This window comes from Taudactylus pleione, unplaced genomic scaffold (assembly GCF_031769625.1).
Source record: "Taudactylus pleione unplaced genomic scaffold, aTauple2 ptg000177l, whole genome shotgun sequence".
Taxonomy (NCBI): domain Eukaryota; kingdom Metazoa; phylum Chordata; class Amphibia; order Anura; family Myobatrachidae; genus Taudactylus; species Taudactylus pleione.
Genome location: NW_028284579.1, coordinates 1,177,224 through 1,196,084, shown reverse-complemented (window position 1 = coordinate 1,196,084; position 18,861 = coordinate 1,177,224). Strand labels below are relative to the sequence as shown.

The window sequence follows — 18,861 nt, the reverse complement described above, 5'->3', positions numbered from 1 at the left end:
CACCAAATTGTGCCCCCGACTGCCGGGGAGCTACTGGGGGGAGAAATTGAACACGATATTGGATCGTTACCAGATCGCCTAGTGTGTAGGCACCTTTAGCTTGATGCAAGGCAGATTTAGCACCTCTCTTATCTGGATCACACTCCCTATATCTTTGTAGTGTGTGTGATTTACTGCATTGGTTCAGCTCACTCAGATAAAGACCACAAGCAACAAGAATGTGAAATAATACCAGTCACGGTGTTGTGCCTGTATTCACAGCATAATAAAAAAAACAGAGTGTTTTTTTACAAAAAAAAAAATTTGGTTTAAACTGAAGTGGTTTAAACCAGCCAACCCTGTTCTGAATACTTATTTTTTACATTCAAGGTATCAAGGTTTTCAAAGTACAATACTTCAACGTAATACATTTTACACAAATGCTAGTATAAAACTGTACTGATATCAATAAATGCATGAAAGAGCACTTACAATGTAAGAAATCTGGCCCCTCAGAACATATGATATTTTGTGACACCATGCGCCCATAACTCAGGACAGTCTCGATTTAAGGTAAGGGCCTCCCACCTTGACAGTCAAAACCTTTGTCCCGATTGCCAAAATTGTTGGGAGGTATAAGTTTCCACAACCAGTAGTGCCAGCACAGATTACTTACACCCTCAGTGACCCAAACATTGATGACAACTGTAGCATCCCATTTGTCTTCAAAGGTCACGATTCTATTCTATGCGATGTGAATAGTGCCGGGAGTGAGCTCCCGCAGCTATTCAATACACCACGCTGCCAAGTGCGACTAGGATTTCTTCTCGCATCCCCCCGGGCATGAGAGCAGAAATCCGACAAAAGTCCCGGCGCGAGGCTGTTTTCTGCCCTTAGCGCCAGGATAACAGCATGGCGCCGGGAAGTTAGGTCGGGGAATGCCCGTTATCACACCTTAAACAGGGTGTTTATTCGCGAGAACGGGCATTCTCCGACTAAACACCGCGCACAATTGAATAGCTCCGGGAGCTATCTCCCGGCACCATTCACATTGCATAGAGTAGAATCGTGCCCAAAGTGTAGTTGTGCACCCAAATACTGTACTATATCAGCTTTCATAGGGCCACTCACATTTTATAACTAGATACAGTGCCCCTGAAACATTATATTCTCCCTGTGCTTCCTCCGGGTACTCCGGTTTCCTCCCACACTCCAAAAATATACTGGTAAGTTAATTGTCTCCCCACAAAAAAGTTACCATAGTGTGTATGTTTGTGAGCATGTGGTAGGGAATAGAGATTGTAAGCTCCACTGGGGCGGAATTGGTATGAAATACCGTCGGCCGCATGGCCGGCAGTTCGATTCCCGTCAGCCCGACAGAAGCAGAGTGCGACGCAGCGGAAGCCCGACAGCGCTGGAAATCCCGATCGTGGATAGGCAAGTATCCACTAACCTAACCCCCCTAACCCTCCTTAGGGGTGCCTAACCCTAACCACCCCCTTCCCCGCTGCCTAACCCTAAGTCCCCCCCGGGGGTGCCTAACCCTAACCCTCCCTCCCCCTATCCTGACCCTGACCCTCCCGGGGGGGTGCCTAACCCTAAGTCCCCCCCCCCGGGAGCCCTAAACCTAACCCTCCCCCCCCCGTGGCTGTCCGCTCGCGGCGCCCGGCATCACTACGATCATGATGCCGGGCGCCAGTCTCCCGGCGTCGGGGGATTTCGGGCATCTATATCTAGACGCCCGGCATTTCACCCATGCCGGGATAAGACAGTCGGGAAGCCGGCTGCCGGTATTTAGGCAGTCGGCTTCCCGATTGCCTCCCACTGGGGCAGAGATTGATGTGAATGGTAAGATATTCTCTGTAAAGCGCTGCGGAATATGTGTGCGCTATATAAATAACTGGTAATAATCAATAAATAAAATAAATTATACTGCATGTTCCCGAAATTATTATGCTAGCAGTTACAGTATACTCCATTCTCAAACAAGACTTTTTATAGTGCATTCCAAATATTATGTCGACAGTCACAGTACCCAAAAATATTATGTCACAAGTAATAAAGTTACTAAATATCATGCTAGTTGTCATAATGCCCCTAAACCTCCTGCCAGCAGTCACCGTACCTACAAATATTGCAATACGTGCTTTTTTCTTTTTGTATTTTTTTTTTAAGATATCCTTCTCCAGCGATTCTGTAGCAGCTACAGTGGCATTAACTAACTGGGCCAAGATGTGAAAGTTTGATAAATTGGGCCATACTGCAGTCAGGGCAGGTGCTACCATTAGACAGCGTTAGGCAGCCGCCTAGGGGCATCGGCAACTGGATGGGGCCGCTGAATCCACACAAAATAAATGAATGGCGTAATTCATGGCTGAGTGGCATATTATGAATTTGCAGCAGTGTTATGAGGTACATTATGATTTTGGCGCTCTGCTGTTTGCATTATTCTATATAGTATATTATGAATTTGGGACACTGTTGTGTGGCATGTTATTTAACTAGGGAAACTAATAATTCTGCAAATTATTATGGCATATTATGAATTGGAGGGAGCAGGGGCGGTAGGTGAAATGTTGCCTAGGCCGCCCGGAAACCTTCCACCGGCCCTGATTGCAGTCCCCTTTAAAAAAAATGGGAGCAGCGATCTGTAGCGTCAGCTTACTAATGTAAAAGATATCTGTTTTATCTCCAGCGTTCAGGCTTTGTTACATAGGTAATCTATTTCAATAATAATGCCAAAACTACTGTTATTGCATACTTGTTGGGGACATTTAGGTCAATATAAATAGGCCTCCTTGTCTGCCACCCAGTAGGAGCATGGTTGGACTCTTGAGGGACAAAGCAAACTTTATGTGACATTGTTGCCCTGTCACTTTGTATACAACACTCACATTGCATTAATCACAAAGCTAAACACTGTCTCCCCAGAAACAGCATGCACTTCCCCCATTTATCTGGCTAAAGTGAATGGTCTGGAGGGGGCCAAAGACGCGATTCGCACTGAATTGCATCATTGTATCCCCACCCTCTTCTTTACGTCAGTAATCTCGGCATTGTATAGTGGTGGCGGGACAACAATAGCACCGATAAGCCGACGCACAGCCCACCTATGCTGTTGCCACGCCCCCTGCTGCGCCTACCAGGAGGAGGCAGCCAGTAAGTCAGCAACTATGCCCATACATGTACGACGGATTGCCACAATTCCCCGTTCTGCTGACATCGGGGCCGAAACATCGGAATATTCATTATTTTGAAAAATCTCAATTACTTGATCCGACCAGAAGTCTGGGATTTTTAACATGTTAAATATCCCCGATCTGCCGACGAATCATCACAATGTCCGTGGATCAGCAGTTTTGAAAGCACTGCAGATCTGTGGATGGGGTCGGCGTTGCCTGAACGGGGAAACACGGCTCAGGTGTATGGGTCCCTTTACTTTATAACTAATTAGATTTAACAAATAGTGTTACAATTACCAATGATTTCAGACTACTGCTCTATTCAACAGGGCTCAAAGCCAATGCTGGCACAAAGTATATTTTCATTCATGAACATGTGTTTTACATTAAACTAAATGTGTGACAATGCTCCTACTCTCCGTTGTGTTAATGTACAGGGCAATGCTATCTGCCTTACCAGCCTGACACCAGGGTGGGCTTATCATAGTGCATGTGGTCTGAGCGCAGGTACAGGGAGCCTTTCCTTTCTAGCTGGGCTCTTTTGCAGGAGACGTCCATCACATACACCGCCATGGCTGCAGGTAAGTTGTTACTTCTCTAGCAGTAACTTATCCCCTCACAGCAGTCGCTCCGCCTCCGTCATAGACTTGTAATGATGCCACAATACATTCTAAAGACTAGAGAACTATAGCACACTCAAGTATGCATTCGCGGTTCTATAAAGTAGTTCCACAATGCATTTCCTTTTCACACAACAATTATGCACTGTATACCTCAGGGACCACTAATACAAAATATAACAGCCGCCAGCATCTTCAGCACTTGCCGGGCGGGCTATATACGCTGCAGGTTGGCATTGGCACAATATATGTGTCCATGGTAACGCCGACGCTAAGCGGCGATTGCAGAATCACTCCGCGGTGTCAATTCTCCTGCTAGCGTCCCTATTGTATGGTACTGTCCCGACCCGCCCTGGTCGGCTTTCACATATAGGTCCTAGTAGTAACATAGTAGGACGTGCCCCTAACTAATATATATTCTCATTTATTGTTTCTGTACGGCCACTGTGGGCAAGTCACTATCACCGAGTACATTGCAATGCACCCAGAAGGCTGCAGCACTAAAACTTTAGAATGATGCTGCAGCCTGCTGGGCGCATAAACCAAGTGAAACATGGAAGTGAGACGTGAAGAAGTCCTGAAAAATCCCATGGACACGTGACGATTTAACCGTAAATATCAACCCATAAATATCACAATGGATGGCAAATGCACGTAATCAGTACCAGGTAAACTGTCTTATGGATTTTGTCAAAATACATAGGATGCCTTACCTGTTATAGTTTTCTGTACAGAGACAGATATTATCGAGCACCCCCCTCTCCTTCACAACTGCCGTCAGCCCATGGGCAGTTAAGCATAGCTGCAGTGCCGCCCAGCAGCAACGATAGTGATAAGCAGCTCGGAAAGGTATATTTCCCCTTCAGTTTCTGTACTTGCCCATACAGTCCACCAAAAAACAAGAAAGTTGTCCCTTCGCAAGCTCGCCGCGCTTCAGGCACGGTGATTCAATACGCTCGACACAAGGATATATTCCCCCTTATATTCCCCCTCTATGCCCAAGTGGATGGTAGGGAATGACGTTGGACAGTAGCTGATGACGTCAGCGTACAAAAACTGAAGGGGATCTATCCACTTCATAGGCCGTTCTGCATAGATATAATAGTGTTAATGCCAGCCAGGCCCGGTTCTCCCATTACGCATGGTACGCAGCTGTGTAGGGGGCTACATAGTGGAGGGCGCCTCAGCTCCATACTATGCGGGCCGCGGGCAGTCTGTGTCTCTGACACAGCTGCACCTCGTGTGTAGCGCTGACAGGACGGAATTCGGTCAGCACTACACAGTGCCAAACACACATCCGCCGGCGCCGGCAGCTGTGCGTTTGCTTTAGCAGCTGATGAGAGTCAGACAGACTCTCATCGGCTGCTGCTCCCACTGCCGGAGCCGGGCATCTTCCGGCTTCCGCAGTGGGTAATGGGAGAGACGTCATGACATCTCTCCCATAGTGCAAAGTGGCCCGGAGGACTGACGGAGGAGCTGATAGCAGCGGCGGAACCAGGAGCAGGAGCGGGGTTTCAGGTAAATGTTTTTACTTTTATTACGTCTCTGCTGCCGGAGGGGTAAGCGCCAAAAAATATACTCGCTTACCCAAAATTTGGGCTAGGGCCAGCTCTGATGCCAGCTGAAGCTCCTCCCCCTTCATGACTGCTAGAGCTGGCTGGTCCCGAAGCTGAAGCATCCTGGCAGACAGCATTTAGACAGGTAGCCCCAACCTTTCCTGCAAGAAAATTGCCGCCTGCGCCCCTCCCTCCCCCCCCCCCCCCTCCTCTGGCGCTACATTAAAAACAAGAATCAACAGCTCTGATGGGATGGTGGGGCATCCTGCTGTGCATCCTCAGAAGGTGGCGCCCCTAGGCACATGCCTCATATGCAGGGCTGGTGCTAGGTGTCTCGGCACCCAGCGCCGTCTCGTGCTCCCCTTCCCTTCCCTCACTGCGCCCTCCCCCAGAGCATAAAATAATAACAGAAGCAGATGGGTGGAGGGAAGCAGATGGGTGGATGGCAGGGATCTTCTACAGTGCCTGGAGCCGGCCCTGCTCATGTGCATAGGGGGAAATCTGCCACTGCTTCTACATATTTGTCAGTCTTGATTTGTGTTATTCTCAGAGTGAAGTTCCTCTAGTTGTTAATGATCCCTGTGTAGCACACAATTCTCCCCTCCATTTCCCTTCCTAGAATGGACAAAAGCCATACCAGTAGACTCAAGTTTTATATCTTACCCACTCTAATAAAATGTGTTTATCTATACCTGTAACTTTAACAAATACTTCTTCAGTAATGACTATAAGGAGGACTATTTATCAAGCTGAATAGGTCTGTTATACAGGCGTAAACAGTAGTTTCCACATGTTTTTAGTAATAGACCCATACAGCATTGCTGCAATAGGATACGCATATATCATTGACATCTCTTGCGCACAGCACAGTCCCATTGTACTTCACGTCCCGGGGAACAAAATTCATCAAGTTCTGAGAATTGGAAGTTTTCTGATTTTGATTTCGGGAACGGACTCCTTCAGATGGCATTAGTTCCCGGAGCCCACTCCTTCCTATTGGAAGGTGGTTTGGGTTGCAAAGAGAGATCCATCTGGATCCCTAGGGCCCTCTCCATGCGCATGCCTGAACTCAATTCAAGCATGCGCAGTAACAAAGATGCCATCAGATCATTCTATGGATTTTTCCAATATCTATGTCATTTTGTTATGACTGCAGTGCTCATGATACCCTGGTGTTGCCCTATAAATAATAGTTAATAAAAAAAAAGAATCAGATTATTCTTGGGGTGGTGAAAATCACACATCTTGAAAAAGCGTTTGGTGAGTTTAAACAGTTAAAAAATTTTTTTATATATATATATATATATTTATGTATATGCCAATTTCAGCTTCTGCTGAGGACTCATTAGGTGGGTACTCACAATGTGATTGTGTACCCAGCTGACGGGACGACACGATGGAACGATACATTGCGCCGTCCATACACACTGCTTGATGCGGTATACAACAGCATATTATATAATATAGAATATAATATAGAATATGTATGTTATGGTAAGAATCACCAACTACATTAATGCATCTGTCTCTTCAGATACCATCATTTTGCCTCACATACCCCAAATAGTTATTATGCCAAGCTATATTAAATATACCCCCATTTGCACCCAGATAGCTCATAAGCTCTCTATACATTTACAACATACTTGCCCACTTTTCAGTGGTCCCCTCAGTGAGATCCTGGAGGAGATGTCAAGTCGAGAGACGTGAGGCAACCATTGTAGCGGAGGACAGTGCTTTATTAATGCTTTCGCTGTAAATTGTGTGGTCAAATCTCCTAAACACTCACTTCACTGGGAAAGTGGGCAGGCTCCATGGAGGCTGGTCTACTTTCCAAGAAGTGCAGTTAGACTCAGTGAAATTTGTGATCCTCCTGGACAATCTGGGAGAGGAGGCAAGCATGCGTCACATATGGGCAGTACGTCAAATTGGGAATTGAAAATAGAGTGCCTTATTTAGTATATGTCTATTGATATAAAAAAAAAAGCTTTGAGTATGATTATAACAAATTTATTAAACAAATATGTACAAATTCATTGTTGTGTCTGCAGGCAACAGTGAAGCATGGTGGAGGTTTCTTGCAAGTTTGGGGCTGCATTTCAGCAAATGGAGTTGGGAATTTGGTCAGGATTAATGGTATCCTAAATGCTGAGAAATACATGAAGAAACAGAAGGATTTGAGCAAGCCTACATCCACATCTGTGGTTAGTTCTCCAAGATGTTTGGAACAACCTCCATGCCGAAATTCCTTCAAAAACTGTGTGCAAGTTTTCTAGAAGAATTGATGCTGTTTTGAAGGCAAAGGGTGGTCACACCAAATATATTGATTTGAATTAGATTTCTCTTTTGTTCATTCGCTTTGCATTTTGTTTATTGATAAAAAAATAAACTATTAACACTTTTTGAAAGCATTCTTATGCTGCAGCATTTTTTCCACACCTTGAAATAGGCTACCGTAGTTGGCTGTAACGTATTGGACAACACAGCTTGCTGCACAAGGAAACAGGTATTACCCAGGCCAGATGGAAGGTGGTCTTCAAGCGGCAACTGCCATCAACATCTAAGCCACAGGTGAAGGTAAGCCACGGACGTGTGCTGTACTGAGGAACACAGTCGGTGTCCGGTATGTAACGGTTTGCACAGTGACAGCGGCGGACCCGTTGCTTGTGCATCTGGTCAGGACTCAGGTACTTTTATCCTAAGAGGTGTTTTTTAATACCATTCTAACTTCCAGATCTATTGTGTATTTTTTATTTTCATGTCTTTTACCAAATTGATTTTTATGAATGTCTGTTTTTTTGGTATCTTAATTTTACGGGTTCTTTAAGTATTTGGAATCTATTTTGCATCTCTTTTTTATTCCTTAATCTCCCCTCCCCCCGAACAGTTTCCACTACTCTTGCACCTTCCCACCACCCTCTCCTAATGTATTCATGTCAGTCTGTTTTGTCTCTCATATTCACATGATTTTTTTATAAAATCATTTAAACTTTTATCTGTAGTCGTAATCATTTAGAAATTGTACACACCACCCAGCTACATTATCCCCAGAAGGTGAGCGCAAGCTAGTATATTTTTAATTTTTTTCTATTTAGGAGATTGGTGACCTCTTTAGCATTTGCAGCTCCCGTTTAGGCTCGTATGTTCTGGATAAGCGCACTGCTAACTTTTTTCTTTTTTTCTACACCTGCCTAAAACTTTTGCACAGTACTGTATATATACGGATATTGCACATACCGAACGCAAACCATTATATATGTATGCATATAGAAATACATAGATATACAGTCAGGTGCATAAATATTGGGACATTGACAGAATTTTCATATTTTGGCCTCTATTCACCACCAAAATGGCTTTGAAATAAAACAAACAAGATGTACTTTAACTGCAGACTTTCAGATTTAATTTGAGGGTCCCATTACTTTTGGCCCATTACTTTGGCCCCTTAAAAAGTGGGAGGCACATATAGAAACCGTTGTAATTCCTACACCGTTCACCTGATTTGGATGTAATTACCCTCAAATTAAATCTGAAAGTCTGCAGTTAAAGCACATCTTCTTTGTTTCATGTCAAAGCCATTGTGGTGGTGAATAGAGGCCAAAATATGAAAATTCTGTCAATGTCCAAATATTTATGCACCTGACTGTATATACGTATATATCTCAAGATCTATTTCGCAGGAAAATCCAATGATATATTAAGCACTAATCAAGCAGCTTACCTTGACTCATGAAGTTGCAGTATACATGTCAATCCAGTAGATGGCGCACCAAGACAAATACTACATATCATAGAGTTGCTGCCCATGTTACTAGTAACCCCTCAGTGAAACTGTTAGTTAAGTAGCAACAGATTTGGGATCTACAAGATAAGATTTGTTTGACATGGGCAGCTTTACATGGCTTGCTCACGAGTTAGAAGCCCCAAGCATCTTTTTGTGTTAATCCCTGAAGGAAAAATTGCAAGTATTACAAAGACATTTTATGATTATTGTCTACAATATAAAATACACATCACAATATTAGATGTCACTATTGTCTTTGTAAAACTACTTCCGCGGCAAACGCTAGTTTCAGATGAACTTTAAAGATTTTTTTAATCATTATTTTGAGATTTATTCCTCTGAAAATTCTAGTTTCCTAGATCCGTTGCTGGATTGGATCGTACAGGATGGGCGCTAATTGTTCAATATGTATATCTTATATTATAACATAAATATATTATATATTAGCTATAATATTGTCTTATTTATTGTTTTCAGCGAGAGGTTGTATACGGCAATTACCAGCTTATATGTTTTTGCTTTGTTTTATAAAGTTTTTTTTACAAGGATTTAACAATGGTCTGATAATATTTTTATTGTGTTGTAATCCTGCAATCCTTCACAGTAGGGAGTTTAGCTTCCGTTGTTTTCTGCTTGTTATTTTTTTATTCGAAAAAGGGCACAATACTGTGGGAAAAAGTGTGGAGTGCATCTCTGGATTACCTCACTCCTGCAGGTCCTGTTCTTCTAGTAAATTATATGGTGTGTCACACTCCAAATTAATCTTTCTATGTACATAATTTTCAGCTGTCTACTTTTTGGGCACTCCTTTATTTGAATAACTCTGGATGGCTTGAGGGAGGGTAGATGAGAGAACCATGTTAGCATTAAATGATGTGATAGTGAGTTCCCATTGCAATGAGGCTTCCTCACAGTTTAGATAATATAATAGGATACCAGTAGCGTCACAAGGGGGGTGCGGGCCGCACCTGAGTGTCACCCAGGTGACAGGAGCCAGGTGCTGCACTGTAGCTGAGGGAGCCACAGTGAGGCACTGCACACAGATTGACTAAAATGGAGGTTCGGGCCACGGCCCCTGCCCACGATACCGCAACCCTTTTTTTACGGCGCGTGGCTTCGCCACGGACACAACCCTTCCCGCACCGGGTGTCACTGCGGGGAGGGATGCCACTGTAGGATACTACTACACATGTGTCCAGGCTATAGGAGCAAGAAAAAAAGAACAGACTTGGATAGAAATAAATGGGATTGGTAGATGTATGAGCAGAATAACAGATGCAGGTATATGCAGATATTCTTATGTCTATGTAAAAGGCTCTACATTATTAACTAGCTGCATCACAAAACCAATAGATCCATGAATCATAGCTAGGAAAGGAAAAGAAACATGAGACTGGTTCATATAAGACAGATGGATAGAATCTGAATATTTTGATTATATAAAAATGTTTCATATTAACTGGAAAAGGATTCTGGTGAACTTCATAATGTCGTTTATACCAAACTATTTAAATTGACATATGAGGTAATGGTCATTGATAGAGTAAGGTCACTGACCTCAGATGAACATCCCCATTGTTATGCTCATTAACAAGTGGAGTCTAAGGAGTACATTCCATTATAAGGTTTTGGATATTTTAAAGGTGGATGTCCAAAGCTTAAACTCTGTAATTCCCATGATACAGTTATGAGAATTGCCAGCCTTCGCTGAGAGCTTAGTGCTGCAGTGTTGGAAGGTGGACATCCCAACTAATTATGGACTTGTGTTATCCAAAGACCCCTAGATAAATAATCCCATCATAATTGACATCCCAACTAATTCTGGACTTGTGTTATCCAAAGACCCCTAGATACTTAATCCCATCATAATTGTTTCTTCATTCAATCAGGATGTAAAAAAAAAAATCTATGTGTTCCAATATTCCAAAACTGTGATAATTGTACATGAAATTACTTTCTCCTAAATTCCCAAGCAACTAAGAGGGTATGAGCTGTTTTATCAGGCTGGTTCAGGCTGACATAAGGAACAGACTAAAGAAAGGTATTGGGATATGTGCAACAGAAAAAGCCAAGACAAAAATAAAACCAAGAAAAAATCATTCAAAAATCAAGGAGAACTACGTAAGTTGCTGTATGTACTGATTCCAAAGTTCCATCCCATTCAAGACAGTTTGGCTCCCTGAACAGTTCTGTAGTAGCTGCTTGGTGCTTAGTTTAGCTGGAGCTCAGATAGTGAAGTAGTGTATCTATGTTGGTTTAATTAGGGATGTGCGCCGACCCCCGTGTTTTGGTTTTGGATCTGTATGTCCTCGTGTTTTGGATCTGGAGTTGGTTTTGCCAAAACCATCCTTGCTTGTGTTTTGGTTTTGGATCTGTATTTTTTCTAAAAAAATAATAAAAACAGCTGAAATCACATACTTTGGGCCTGTTTTTGTTTCTACCGTATTATTAACCTCAATAACATGTATTTCCAGTCATTCCAGTCAATTTTGACCACCTCACAATATTGATTTCATCTAGTTTAGGCCAAAAGGCTGCATCCAGCTAGCTGGCTCACTAAGTTAAGTGACAGCAGTGGGCGGCACTAATATGTGACAGTTCAGCTTCCAACATCGCACATTAATTTAATGTTATCTTCAATGAAAAAACAGTGCTTTTCTTTCAAAAATAAGGAAATTTCTAAGTGACCCCAAACAGTAGTATATATATTTGTGGATAGATGTTTTTTAATTGGTTTGGTAACCTAGGATTTGGAAACCCCCATTTCAAAATCTTGCATTTGCCACTAATGACAGGAGGAATTCATGCAGATAACTGGGGAATGGAAACACACCAGGGGTGTAGGCACTTAATAGGTAGATGTAAAAATAAATCTGTTGTACTTACAAAATAATTTCTACTTCACACATAGCGATATTTTACACGATCTGGCCGATTCCGACGCATTGGAACGACAGATCATATAAAATATGGCCAAATCGTGAGAAAATCGTGAGTCCCCACTCACGATCACAATGCACGTCCCCGCTGGTCGTACATCGCATCGTCAGGTCTGCCCTGCTGTAGGGCAGATCTGCCAATCTGGGATACAAATGCACTGGAAAAAGTCTGGATGCACGATAGATTGTTTGAAGATTGGACACTGCAAACACCTAGGGCTGGATTAAGGTCTGTGGGGGCCCCTGGGCAACAAACTTGTGGGGGCCCCTATATATCACCATCCCCTGTAGTAATGTCCCTTATGCAGTGCCCCCAGTAGTGGTCCCCCTATGCAGTGCTCCTTATATAGTGTCCTCCAGACCCAGTAGTGGTCCCCCTATGCAGTGCCCCCATTAGTGCACCTTATATAGTGCCCCCAGACCCAATAGTGGTCCCCCCCTATGCAGTGCCCCTTATATAACTCCCCAGTAGTGGTCCCCCTATACAGTGCCCTCAGTAGTGCCCTCAGACCCAGTAGTGGTCCCCCCATGCAGTGCCCCTTATATAGTGCCCCCAGTAGTCCCCCCCTTATGTATTGTCCCCAGAAGTAGTCCCCCCTATACACTGCCCCCAGTAGTAGCCCACCTCTATTCAGTGCCGCCAGTAGTTGTCCTATGCATTGCCCCCATGAAGCGGCCCCCCCTATGCAGTGCCCCTTACACACACCAAAAAAAAAAACCACAACTTACCTGAAACCCCACTCCTGACGTGACCGCCGCTGTCCGCTCCGGCTCCTCTTCTCCTGCAGTATGGGAGAGACGTCAGCGTCATGACGTCACTCCCATCATCACCTGGGAAGACGGAGCTCATAAGTGAGCTCTAGCCGGCTCCCTCCTTTGAAGCAGCAGCCAATGAGAGTCTGTGTGACTCTCATCGGCTGCTGTAACAAACACACAGCTGCCGCCGGCGGCTGTGTGTTTGTCACTGTGTAGTGTGGCCGCGCTCCCTGCGCGGTCCACTCTACACTAGTAGTGGGGACACTAGCGGCGGGTGAAGCCACCGGCTGCACCGCTGCTAGTGGGTGCCCCTCTGTGTGTGGGGGCCCAGGGACGACTGCCCCTGGCGCCCACCTCTTAATCCGGCCCTGCAAATACCAAATCGTGTGCAGAGCTGCCGAGGAGAGTTTTCAAGGGAAATCGTGCACGATGTCGGATCGTGAGCACATTGCTATGTGTGTAGGCACCTTAAGTGAGCCTCCATTTTAACCCATCTACAATACCTGGAGCTGCTGTTTTATGAAAGTTTGAATTTGATGGGCTTGCGACTTTTCTCAGTTTTACTCTCTCTGCAACTACTTAGCTGTAATTTGAAGGAGATAAAATATTAATTAAACTGAGCTATAGCCCACAATGCTCATACCTGGCCAAAGCAATTACTACTGCTGATGCTAAAATAATTATGGTTTGAAGTGCTCCACTGCTATCATCAACACTATTTGGTATGATTTTGTTTTACAAGCACTCCTATTACTTAAGTTGGGCATCCACTATACAATTTTCTGTCAGATATCTGTCCAATCTGGCTGGTTGGAATGAAAAACTGGTTATGTATGGGAGCAAATGACAGTCGATCATATGGTTTTAAACACTGAAAAAGGGACAAAAAAATTGTTCAAATTGGTTACATTTGTGTGTTTTAACCAATTTGTCTGAACAACCATTTTTGGCTATTTTCCAGTATTTGTGAGCAAATAGACGATTGTCATTTGCTCCCTCCCATACATTACCAGGTTTTCATTCCAAACAGCCAGATTGGACAGATATCTGACAGAAAATTGTATAGTGGATGGCCAGCTTAACTCTTGGTTTCCCATTGTCCAAGCAATGTCATTACCTACTTTATTAGAAATGAAATTGTGAACAGCACTCAGCAAGATATAATGTTTATTGTTTCAGGAGCAGCTTAGTACTGGAGATGTCCTGTCTCCAAAAGAATTATACAAATGGAAAGAAGTATTGTACCATGCGCTCACCTGTGTCTAGGAGTTATAGTACATAGGGCATGTCAGTGTGACAATGTGAAATGCAAATATGACGAAAGGTCTTATGTATGTTTAAAAAAAGGTATTTATTTGTATATAGACACAATGAGCAAATGTATCTAATAACCTATATGCGCCCCTGTTGATAAAATAGGTTACCTACTTTAGCTATCTAAATTTCACTCTTTTTCAAGATCATTTAAAAAAACATTCAGGTTCCACCGAGATTTGAACTCGGATTGCTGGATTCAAAGTCCAGAGTGCTAACCATTACACCATGGAACCACTTATGTGTACATGAGTCGGTAATGGGTGGACTATGACAAAGCAAAATGTGAAATCATTAGACATTTACATATACATTAAATGCACAATAAGCTTTTTAACTCTTCTTCATGCAGTGAATATTTGGTCCCATCACAAAACCATCCCGAATATCTCTGGGGATCCACCACAAACCCATCCCGAATAAACCTAGGGTCCCACCACCAAATCATCCCAAATATCCCTAAGGTCCCACCACAAAACCATCTCGAATATCCCTAAGGTCCAACCACAAAACCATCTCGAATATCCCTAAGGTCCAACCACAAACCCATCCCAAATATCCCTAAGGTCCCACCACAAAACCATCCCGATGTGTACTCAGCCAAACATCTTCAGCAACGGGATCCGGCGGGGGGTATACGCACTTTCTGATGCCGGCAGCGACGGAGCTAACGACATCCCCCGTTGGTCCTGCATGTAGGGCCGACGGAGGATGTCGCTGACAACATAGCAGGTACACACTAGACGATGTGCCAGATATGTTGCTCCGATCCACCGGATTGGACGAGATATGGTCTAGTGCAGTGGTTCTCAAACTTTGTCCTCAGTTCACGTTTTCCAGGTCACCCAGCAAGTGCACAGGTGTATTCATTACTCACTGACACATTTTAAAAGATCCACAGGTGGAACTAATTATTTCACTTGTGATTCTGTGAGACCTGGAAAACATGCACTGTTTGGGGTCCTGAGAACCGAGTTTGAGAACCTGTGGTCTAGTGTGTACCCAGCATAAAGCAACAAATGAATGCCCTAGTTCAGTGGTTCTCAAACTCGGTCCTAAGGACCACACACAGGTCACGTTTTCCAGGTCACCCAGCAGGTGCACAGGTGTAATCATTACTCACTGACACATTTTAAAAGATTCACAGGTGGTTATAATTATTTCAATTTTGATTCTGTTAAGAGACCTGGAAAACATGCACTGTGTGGGGTCCTGAGGATCGAGCTTGAGAACCTGTGCCCTAGTTGCTCACAGCTGATACAAAGATGTCATTAAATAATCAAGTCACCAAATGATTGGAAGAAGATATCATGAAGGGACTGTAAATGATCAGGTGCTAATTTAAGTATCATTTTGTGTTTGTATTTTTTCTCATGTCTTCATGGGGAAGGGTCAAGATAGTTTTAGAATTCTTGATAATAGCATCAACTTACCCTTGGTATAACAAAAATACTCGACCAGTCACAAGTTTAGAACACTTTACTTTTTCCTGTTTCTATTGAAATTAGCGCAGTTTAATGTCTCAGTGCAATTTAAAATTAAATCGTAGAACAAATAAACAATTGGAGATAAAAAAAATTATAGAAACATTTTGCTTAATAACATGTAATCAATATTTTTGACTTATCAAAGTAGAAACCTTTTACAGATATATGGCCGTATTCAATTTGAGGCAAAATGTCGGAATTGGCGATAATTTTTCGCCGATGATGTCATCTTCTCCTCTTTGAATTATCCCCGTGTTCAATTACATTGACTTTTCGCCGGTGCGAAAAGTCAATGATAAAAAAACAGGGATAAGTTTTCACCAGCATTTTGCTTGCGAAAAAAAGTGCAGAATTGGTGTTTAGGGGTGCAGGCTTACAAAAAATAGCCTGCACCCCTGGGAGTGTCATTTAAAATAAATGCGTCAAAAAAAGTTGAAAAATAATCGGGACACCCTAAAAAAATTAAGTTTAATTTTGGGGGTTAAAAAAAAACAACAAAGTGCCATACTATCGAAATTAATTCCGGTCGGGTCCCCATGTATGCGGCAGGTGTTTTCTTCATTGCGGGGACAAGCGGCAGGTGCATTTTTGCAGAATTTTAAAAACAACTTTAGGGACTTAAAAAAATGCTTACCCCCATTTTCATGTACCCCAAATTTGATAGTAGTTATTTCCCCCCCCCAAAAAAAAATCTAAGTGCTATTCTTCACCACTTCTTCATAGCCGCAAAAATGCACCTGCCGCGGCTATTACAAACCCCGACTTCCTTCAGCATGCAAAAATGGGGGTACCCATAGTAATCCCCATGTCTGGAAATCTTTAGAGGGGGGACCCAAAAATTCCATTTTTTTTTCGTAGATGGTGCAATAAGTCAATTGAAAAAAACGGTGATAAATTTTCACTTCCCTTTAGCAGGTGAAAAAAAGTGCAGAATTGGAGTTTAGGGGTGCAGGCTTTAAAAAAAATAGCCTTCACTCTTCGGAATGGCCCATTAAAACGAAATGTGCAAAGAAAATAAAAAAAAAAATATTGGGTGATAAAAAAACTAAAAAACACTTCTAAAATAGACAAATTAAATCCACAGGGGTTCCCTTATATGCCGCAGGTGTTTTCTTCATTGCACAGACTAGCGGCAGGTGCAGTTTTGCAGAATTTTTTAAAAATTAGTTTAGGGACTTAAAAATATGCTAGTACCCATTTTCAAGTACCCCAAATTTGATGGGACCACTTTTAAAAACGAAAAAAAAAAAGCTAAGTGCTCTTTTGCATCACTTCTTCAATGTCGGGAAAAAAGCACCTGCCGCGGCTATTAAAAAACCCGACTTTCTTCTGCAGGCAATAACGGGGGTACCCATAGTGATCTCCCAGGTCTGGACATCTTTAGGGGGGTCCTACAATTATTTCCCAAAATTCCCGTATTTTTTTGCTGATCCAAGTTTCGCCTGTTCCCTTTTCGCCTACTTTGGAATTGAATACAGGGAATAGCAGGCACACGCGCGATACTTTTCCGCCTGGAAAACAGACGAAAGAGGCGAAAAGTCCAGCAGGTGAAAAGTCTGGACTTTTCGCCTCAAATTGAATACGGGCCATAGGGGCATATCCAATTAGGTGCGAGTTTACAAAAAAATTTTGTTTTTTTTAGCGCTTCCAGAGCAGGTCCAATTTTTCCTAAAATCTATATTTTAAGGAAAAATTGTAGGCATTTACCTTGAAACCCTTTGGACAGCCCTGAATGCCTAATTAAGCAATGGGAAGTTTCCATTTAGTCCTTAATTACTCATCTTCTGCATTGCTGTCCTCATCCTCTGTCTCTTCTCCAGTGTCGCAGACAACTTCCATGGACCGGGCACAGGACAGGTACTACTAACCCTGTGTCCCACCACACCTAACCCTGCACCCCACTACCCGCACACACTACCCATAACCCTGCTCCCCACTCCCCGCACACACTACACTGCATCTAACCCTGCTCCCTGTACACACTACACTGCCCCTAACCCTACTCCCCACACACACTACCCCTAGCCCTGCTCCCCGCACACACTACACTACCCCTAACCCTGATCCCCACATACACTACACTGCCCCTATACCTGCTCCCTGCACACACTATACTGCCCCTAACTCTGTTCCCCGCACACACTTCACTGCCACTAACCTTGCTCCCAAGACACTACCCCTAACCCTGATCCCCACAAACACTACACTGCCCCTAAACCTGCTCCCTGCACACACTATACTGCCTCTAGCTCTGTTCCCCGCACATACTACACTGCCACTAACCCTGCTCCACAGACACACTACACTTCCCCTAACCCTGATCCTGCTCCCTACACGCAGCCTCTGCAGTTGTCTGTGTGAGTGGAAAAAAATAATTCCCCTCTCACAAAAAAACTACAACAATTTTTTTTTAAATTGGATAACGAGTGGGCTTCGGGAGCATGCATACCCACGGTAATACAAAATTGGTTCCGATTTTGGCTGGCAAATCCTCGCGGCCAATTGGATATGCCCCATAACTGACATTTTTAGAATGGTAGCTCTTACGAGCAGATACTCTCTTGTGCTTCTCCCTACTTTAGTTTCATCTACTTTTTACCACTAGGGCACCTAACACTTGGTTGCTTATGCTCTGTTGCTTATCTGGGTGTTATGGTCGCTAATGTAGAAATATATATTATCCATGTCCTGGTCCTGTATTGTATTGTTCTGTAAGTCGCTTGTCTACAACTTGTTTATGTACTTTGTAAGGCGCTGCGGAACATTTGTGCCGCCATATAAATAAATTATATTATTAATAATAATAATAAATACACTCATGGCATTATTTCTGTAATGGAATTCAAATATTGTTCAGGAAGTTCTTCTACTACTGTTGCAGCAGTTTAAACTAATATATTGCATTTGTACATTGCTTTACTTTCACCTTTCTGTCCAGCTCAATCCAAAACAGCTCAATGGAGACTGAGCTGCCCATTACATGAATTGAAGCCTACAGTTTTGTTTTTTTTTCCTCAGTGGTAGTTCTGACATAGCCTGGGGTATGTTTTGGGTCATTATTGATGATCAACTAGGTGTAACCTTTTATCTATTGCATAATGCTGCAAATGCTGTGGTAACCCTTTTGATTCAGGGTGCCAGTCACTCTGTGCAGACACAAGATCCAGCATAAGATCCCTAGACCATTAAACTAAGCCCTCTATGCCCTGAGGAGTTAGATCCTTACACAGATGTTTATTGC

The 18,861-nt window shown here is 43.2% G+C and overlaps 1 protein-coding gene and 1 non-coding gene across 2 annotated transcripts in view; both read right to left on the bottom strand.

The window, feature by feature from the left end:
- CFAP95 (cilia and flagella associated protein 95) overlaps positions 1-3,813 on the bottom strand; it is an 82,912-nt gene extending 79,099 nt beyond the window's left edge. Inside the window, exon 1 of the mRNA XM_088475715.1 lies at positions 3,619-3,813. Coding sequence (XP_088331841.1) covers positions 3,619-3,734 — 116 coding nt within the window. The 5' untranslated portion in view covers positions 3,735-3,813. The remainder of the gene's footprint in view (positions 1-3,618) is intronic.
- A 10,484-nt stretch (positions 3,814-14,297) lies between these two features.
- TRNAQ-UUG (transfer RNA glutamine (anticodon UUG)) lies at positions 14,298-14,369 on the bottom strand. The gene has a single exon. It is a non-coding gene; the product is annotated as a tRNA-Gln (tRNA).
- Positions 14,370-18,861: the final 4,492 nt, after the last annotated feature.